The sequence below is a fragment of the Dipodomys ordii genome, unplaced genomic scaffold (genome assembly GCF_000151885.1).
Source record: "Dipodomys ordii isolate 6190 unplaced genomic scaffold, Dord_2.0 Scaffold16, whole genome shotgun sequence".
NCBI lineage: Eukaryota > Metazoa > Chordata > Mammalia > Rodentia > Heteromyidae > Dipodomys > Dipodomys ordii.
In genome coordinates, this window is record NW_012267232.1 from 19,255,167 (window position 1) to 19,263,072 (window position 7,906).

Sequence of the window (7,906 nt, forward strand, 5' to 3'; positions counted from 1 at the left end):
GAACCCAGGGCCTCATGCATGCAAGGCAAGCACTCTACCACTGAGCCGCCTTCCCAGCCCCTGAGCTTTTTATTCTCAAGCCTAGTACTCTACCATAGTTTGACTTCTTTTTGGGGTGGTGGTGTGCTTAATTGAAGATATAAGTCTCACAGGCTTTCCTGCTCTGGCTGGCTTCAAACTATGATCTTAGATCTTAGCCTTCTGAGTAGCTAGGATTACAGGGGTGAGCCACTGATGTCTGGCTTCTTTCCCTCCCTCTCTTTTTCCCTCCTTCCCTCCCTCTCTCCCTTTCTCCCTTCCTTCCTTCCTGCCTTCCTGCCTTCCTGCCTTCCTTTTCTCTCTCTTTTTTTCTTTTTCCTTCCTTCCTTCCTTTCTTTTCTTTCTTCCTTCCTTTCTTTCTATCTTTTCTCTTTCCTTTCCCTTCCTTCTTTCTCCTTCCTTCCTTCCTTCCTTCCTTCCTTCCTTCCTTCCTTCCTTCCTTCCTTCCTTCCTTCCTTCTTTCCTTCTTTCCTTCTTTCCTTTCTTTTCTCTTTCCCTGAGACTTGAACTCCTTTCTTGAATACCAGGATGTTGTCCCTGATACTTTAACTCAAGGCTAATGTTCTACCATTTGACCTACAGCCCTACTTCCAGGTTTTTGGTGGTTAATTGGAGATAAAGAGTCTCATGAACTTCTCTGCCCTAGCTGGCTTTGAACCTCAGTCTTCAGAGTTCAGCCTCCTGAGTAGCTTTGATTATAGGCATGAGCCACCATTGCCTGGCCTATCTTCATTTTATAGTTTTTGAGATTTTATTAAATTGCTTTAGTCACAGAGCCCCCTCTAGAGTATAAATCTATAGCTTATTTATAGTCACTGATATATAAGCAACAGAGTTTCATATGTTACATTATATAACACTGGTTGATTTTTGTGTTTTTTTCTTTGTATGTATTGCCAATAGAGAATGGTTTGAAGGATCAGAGGTTGCTCACCTAAATTTCTCTTCAAGTAAATTAGATCCTAATATATATATATATATAATTTATTTATTTATATTTATTTATTTATTTATTTTTGGGTCCGGTCATGGGGTCTGAACTGTGGGTCTGGGCACTGTCCCTCAGCTCTTCAGCTCAAGGCTAGCGTTCTACCACTTGAGCCACAGCACCACTTCTGGCTTTTTTCTTTTTGCTAATATGGTACTGAGGAATTGAACCTAGGGCCTCAGGCATGCAAGACAAGCGCTCTACCACTGAGCCACCTTCCCAGCCCTAGATCCTAAAATATTAATGAAGGGAAATTTTGTATTATAGAAGGTGATGGCTTTCCATGATTACAATATAGATTAATAACTGGGAAGCTTTTGTGTTGGTACTGGGGCTTAAATTTAGGGCCTCACACACTTGCTTGGCTTCTTCACTCAAGGCTAGTTCTCTACCAGTTGAGTCACAGCTCCACATTCAGTTTAAAAATAATTAAATATGTTTTAAAATTGTCATTGTTATTATTACATAGGTGATGTCCAGAGGGGTTACCATTTCATAAGTCAGGTAATGAGTACATTGCTATTTTGGACAATGTCACCCTTTCTTTTGTTCTCTCCCAGTTCACATTTGGGTTTTTGTTGGTTAATTGGAGATAGGAGTCTCTCTGGCTGGCTTTGAACTGCCGTCTTCAGGGCTCAGCCTCCTGAATAGCTAGGATTACAGGAATGAAGCCACTAACATCTGGCTGAGAAATCTCTTTATTAAATATTTATTGAGCATGTGTTATGAGATCATGGAGCTATAAAAAATAAAAATGTGTTTCTGTGTTCCAGGAGTTGATAGTCTATGTATAATAAATATAATATTAAATGAACAAAGCTTTGTGAGCATTGGAGAGTAGTTGGTTCTGCTGGGAGAATGGGGAAAGTTAGAAAATGTGAATGCTGGAGAAGGCCTCTGCAGGCAATAACTAATGGGGTTGGGAATGTGGCTTAGTGGTAGAATGCTTGCCTAGCATGCATGAAACCCTGGGTTCAGTTCCTCAGTACCACATAAACAGAAAAAGCCAGTGGTGTTGTGGCTCAAGTGGTGTATAGTATCTCTGAGCAAAAAGAAGCTCAGGGACAGTACCCAGGTCCTGAGTTCAAGCCCCAGGACTGGCAAAAAAAAAAAGCCTCAGTTTTACTAGACTTTGTATATGTGGGAAGATATTGTAGTTTAGTGATAAAGAACACAGATATTTGGAATCAGTTTATGTGGTTTAGAATGAGTTCTATTGCTTTTGATGTCAGGGATATTACTTAACATGGTGACTGGCACACAATAGATATTCACAAAACAAAAATTGTGTCCACCACTATTCTTTTTTTTTTTTTTTTTGGGTCCGGTCGTGGGGCCTGAACTCTGGGCCTGGGCGCTGTCCCTCAGCTCTTCAGCTCAAGGCTAGCACTCTACCTCTTGAGCCACAGCACCCTTCCGGTTTTTTTCGTTTTGCTTATGTGGTGTTGAGGAATCAAACCTGGGGCCTCAGGCATGTAAGGCATGCCACTGAGCCACCTTCCCAGCCCCACCACTATTATTCTTACACATGTGGTTATTAAGCACTAAGCAAAGACAACCGTATGAACCCACATAACATTGTTTGCAGAGACTCACGTAGCATGGCTATATGTGGAAGTGTGTTGGGGGATAGTTTGGAGTACTGGCAAGTTGTCATGGCAAAGTAGCACAGTAGATGTGCTTAGTCACTAGCTGATGTATCCTTGGCTGCTGTAGTAGTAGGAACTATTTGAAAGAATAATGCAAAGTTCATACAGGAGAAAAGAGCCCGAGGCGAGTGGGGAGAAAATTGTCAGAGATGTGAAGAAAGCTCTAAAGAAGCATTTTGAAGAGGAATGACTAAGTATCAATTTGGTTAGTCATTGGATTTGACAGAAGGCCTCTGGTGATCTTAGAATCTGTGTGCAATGTGGGTGGGGCGTCTGTGGGAGTGAGTGTAGGATGGTTGTGATGGTCAGCCATCAAACCCGTGGCATGATGGGGAAACAGCAAGTGTGTACTTTTCTGTTTGTCTTAAATTAGGTGGTACATAGAAGGTTGCAGTTTCTGGAAGAATAGAACTAGGAGGGATTAAAATGTGAATTAAGAAGTTGATTTTAGGAGATGTTCACCCACTTTTGCTGGATGAGTCTTGGTTTGACCTCTGTGTCTACAAACAGCTTCCTGTATGGCCTGGACAAACCACTCAAATACTTGTCACAATAAACATCTCATAGGAAAGCTGTAATGGCTAAACAAGATAATGTTAGCTGGAAGAGATTTTCAGCTGAACTTTAGACAAATATTAGTTTATAGTAAGTACACTGTTTAAACCCTAACTTCTCCTAAAAATGTTTGCAATTTAAGACTACTAGTATGTAGAATGGAAGAATATGAGAGAGAAAAGAAGTATAAAAGGAAAGATAGGGAAGGAATAGGAGGGAGGGAGGTAAGAAAGGAGGGACGGAGTGAAAAGTCTGAGAGAGACAAGGAATGTGAATGAATGAGTGAACAAATGAATCCAAGATGGCTCCAGTTCAGAAAGCATTGCTTTCTTTTTTTTTTTTTTGCCAGTCGTGGGGCCTGAACTCTGGGCCTGGGCACTGTCCCTCAGCTCTCTAGCTCAAGGCTAGCACTCTACCACTTGAGCCACAGCGCCACTTCTGGCTTTTTTCTTTTTGCTTATGTGGTGCTGAGGAATCGAACCCAGGGCCTCAGGCATGCAAGGCAAGTGCTCTACCACTGAGCCACCTTCCCAGCCCATAGCATTGCTTTCCTCTTAGCATTGCTTTGTGAGTTCACAAAGGCAATCCTAGTTTTTCAGATGTTTTGTAACTAATATTTACTGTGCCCTTAGAGGGAGCCCCTGGTTGATTTGCCTGTCTGTGGTTTCAGTTCTTTCGTAAAGAGAAGAAAAGACCGAGGCCACCTTAAGTGAGCAAGCTGATTTTTATGTGAAGCTGTTACAAATAGTGGCAATAGTAATAATGTTTAGTAGTGGTAATAATAAATGTTTGACACTGCAAATGATAACTAGTGCATGATTGATTTTAGCTTTACCTAATTTCATAACATTAAGCCTTGTTATAGTCTAATCCTAAAGTTCTTAGATCATACATTTTTCTTACTGCTTAAATTAAGTTGCTAGGCCTTTTGTGGTCTTACCTACAATTTTATTATACACATTTTTTTCCTTTTTTTTTTGTGCCTGAACTCAGGGCCTGGGTACTGTCTCTGAGTTTCTTTGCTCAATGTGAGCATTCTACCACTTGAGCCACAGCTCTACTTACAGCTTACTTGGAGACAGAGTCTCGTGGACTTTCTTTCTTTTTTTTTTTTTTTTGGGTCCAGTCATGGGGCCTGAACTCTGGGCCTGGGCGCTGTCCCTCAGCTCTTCAGCTCAAGGCTAGTGCTCTACCACTTGAGCCACAGCACCACTTCTGGCTTTTTCTGATTATGTGGTGCTGAGGAATTGAACTCAGGGCCTCATGCATGTAAGGCAAGCACTCTACCACTGAGCCACCTTCCCAGCCCTTGTGGACTTTCTTTCTTTCTTTTTCTTTTTTGTCATTTGATACCTGAACTGGGGCTTGAACTTGGGGTCTGGGCACTGTCCCTGAACTTTTCTGCTCAAGCTAAGGTTCTACCACTTTGAGCTACCGCTCCACTTCTAGTTTTCTGGTGGTTAATTGGAGATAAATGTCTCATGGACTATCCTGCCCCAGACTGGCTTTGAACTCTGATCTTCTGCTCTCAGCCTCCTGAATAGCTGGGATTACAGGTGTGAGCTACCAGTGCCCAGCCTCATGCACTTTCTTGCCCCAGCTGATTATGATCCTCAGATCTGTTTCCTGAATAGCTAAGAATACAGGCTTGAGCTGTCTGCTCCCAGCCACATATTTCTTTTTCTTTTCTTTTCCCTTCCTCTCTCCCACCCTGCCTCCCTCCCTGCCTCCCTCCCCCTCTCTTCTCCCTCCCTCCCTCCCTCCCTCCTTTCTTTCTTTCTCTCTCTTTCTCTTTCTTTCTCACTCTCTTTCTCTCTTTTTCTCTCTCTTTCTCTCTCTTCTTTCTTTCTTTCTTTCTTTCTTTCTTTCTTTCTTTCCGCTCTTCAGCTCAAGGCTAGCACTCTACCACTTGAGCCACATTGCCATTTCTGGTTTTCTGGTGGTTTGTTGGAGATAAGAGTTTCACACTTTTCCTGTCTGGGCTGGCTTTGAACCTCGATCCTAAAATCTCAGTTTCCTGAATAGCTAAGATTACAGGCATGAGCTATCTGCTCCCAGCTACACATTTGTTTCTTAAATTGAAAAGTGGGCTGGCTGAGTGCCAGTGGCCCATGCCTCTAATCCTAGCTACTCAGGAGGCTGAGATCTGAAGTGGAGCTGTGGCTCAAGTGGTTGAGTGCTAGCCTTGAGTTGAAGAGCTGAGGACAGCGCTAAGGTCCAGAGTTCAGGCCTACAATGGACAAAAAAAAAAAAAAAAAAAAAAAAAGAAAAGCAGTACTTTCTTTGCTTAGTTGTAACTAGTCTAATAGACTCTAATAGAGAGAAAAACACTATCTTGTAGGGTGATAGTAAGATAAAATGAACTACAAAAAAACTTAAACTTGGATTGTTGCTAGACACAGTTGTTAGTGGCTATCATTATCATTCTTTAAGTCTCTTTTGGGACTTGGACTCAGTATGGAACTCTTATTCAGCTTTCTTGCTCATAGCTGACCATCTCTACCACTTGAGCCATGCCTTTACTCCAGCTTTTTGCTGGTTCATTTGAGATAAAAATCTCTCAGATTTATCAGCCTGGGATGCTTGTGATCCTCTACCTTACTCTGCATCTTGAGTGGTTTAGGATTAAAGGTGTGAGCCACCGGTACCAGCACTATTAGTTCTTTATAAATACTTGATATATCTGAAAAACACTAACACAAAGTGGTTGTTGAAAAAGGGTGGGATTTTGTTTTGGATGCACTGAAATAAGTGAGTTTCCTTAACTAGAACTCAGATTCTATGCTGGTGTCTGTTGTGGGGATGGCTCTCTACACTGGGTATGTGTTTATGCCCCAGCACATCATGGCTATTCTGCACTACTTTGAAATTGTACAGTGACCACAACAAGACCAGGATCAAGAGGTTCCTTGGGAGAAGACACACTCTACAAAGTTGGAATAAGATTTGATCTGATGCCACAAGAAACTCTACTGGACATCAACATCACCAACCTTCACAATATAAAGACTAAATTTCCATGAGTAGAACAGGAAAAAGCATCCTGACTCATGTGTTGTGTTCTTTATTTTTAATTTTAAAAGAGGCTCTTGTATAGTAGCTTTTGTCTATTTTAACATTGTAGTCATTTGTACTTTGATATCAGTATTTTCTTAACCTTTGTGACTATTTCAATAAGACCCTGTGAAAGCTTTTCTTAATGTAACTTTGAGTACATTTTAATTGCCTTCTATTTTTGAAATCCAAGGTCATTAGTTGGGCTCTATTGTTCTTGCAATTGTAATGGCATATACACCTGCCTGGGTATATTTCTACTCTTGACCAAAGTTTTGTAAGAAACAATACATGATTTGGGGCAGGGGGAGAGGGAGGGAGGATATTTTACACAAAAGACTTACCTGTAAGCTTGAACTCAGGAGTTCAGTTTTAGCTATCTAGATTCTTAACAGCTTTTGATTTAAAACTACTAAAGTGTTTCTTAGCAATGACAAAGAAAAAGATCTTGCTGAAATTAATATAAAGAACATTTCACCTTTTAAATATTTAATTCTTATGTGGATTTACTTCCATGAGACTTTAGTGCTGGTTTTGTGACTGAGATTGGTTAAGTAGATTTATTCAGGGATGCTTAGATACAAAGTAGAGTTTTGACTAGAAGGGATCAGTTTCCATGGAGATACTATTAGCAATGTATGTTCTTCCTGAAATTTAGGTCCATGATTGTAACAGGTGCTGCGAATGTATTTGCACATTGTGATGTAATGAGATGAATTGTTTAAAAAAAGTGTAAACTTGGTTCAAATCCTTGCACTCTTTGTATTTTTTTTAAAGATTTTTATTCCTTAGATGTAAAATGACTACCTAATTTTTGATGTAAACTCATTAAATCCAAAAAGGAAAAAAAGTCAATTTAGAAGTGTATTTTTTTCTTTATGATTAACTATTGCTCTAGTAGTTTAGTTCAGAGTTGATTGAGGGACCAGATAAGTAATAATACACACATGCACACACACATATATAATACACATACATATATATGTATTTACATATTTATGGTCTCTGTCGCTCTTTCATTCTGATTCAGGCTGGTCTGGAACTTGCCATGTAGCATAAACTAGCCTTGAATTCTCAATTGTCTCAGCCTCCCAAGTTCTGGGACTATAGGTGTGTGCCATCAGTGCCTGCAGTAAGTGTTTATATCTTTTTTTGTTGTTGTTGTTGTTGGTTGTAGGGCTTAAACTCTGGGCCTGCACACTGTCCCTCAGCTCAAAGCTAGCGCTTTATCACTGGAGCCACAGTGCCATTTCCAATTTTCTAGTCATTTATTGAAGATAAGAGTCTCATGGGCTTTCCTGCCCCGGCTGGCTTTGAGCCACAACATCAGATCTCAGCCCCTTGAGCAGCTAGGATTACAGGTGTGAGCCACGGGCACCCGGTTAAGTGTATATCTTAATCTGTCTCTGAACATAAAAGTTCTGATAATTAAAAACAAAATATGCATCCTATATATATTTCTTGCTTGTTTTTTTGGTCCGGTCGTGGGGCCTGAACTCTGGGCCTGGGCGCTGTCCCTCAGCTCTTCAGCTCAAGGATAGCTCTCTACCACTTGAGCCACAGCGCCACTTCCGGCTTTTTTCTTTTTGCTTATGTGGTGCTGAGGAATCGAACCCAGGGC

General features: G+C 40.9%; 1 protein-coding gene across 1 annotated transcript in view; it reads left to right on the forward strand.

Moving 5' to 3' along the window:
• The window catches only part of Sptssa (serine palmitoyltransferase, small subunit A), a 26,175-nt gene extending 19,040 nt beyond the window's left edge, over nt 1-7,135 (forward strand). The window contains exon 2 of the mRNA XM_013012246.1: nt 6,008-7,135. Coding sequence (XP_012867700.1) covers nt 6,008-6,111 — 104 coding nt within the window. The 3' untranslated portion in view covers nt 6,112-7,135. The remainder of the gene's footprint in view (nt 1-6,007) is intronic.
• The last annotated feature ends 771 nt before the right edge of the window (nt 7,136-7,906 follow it).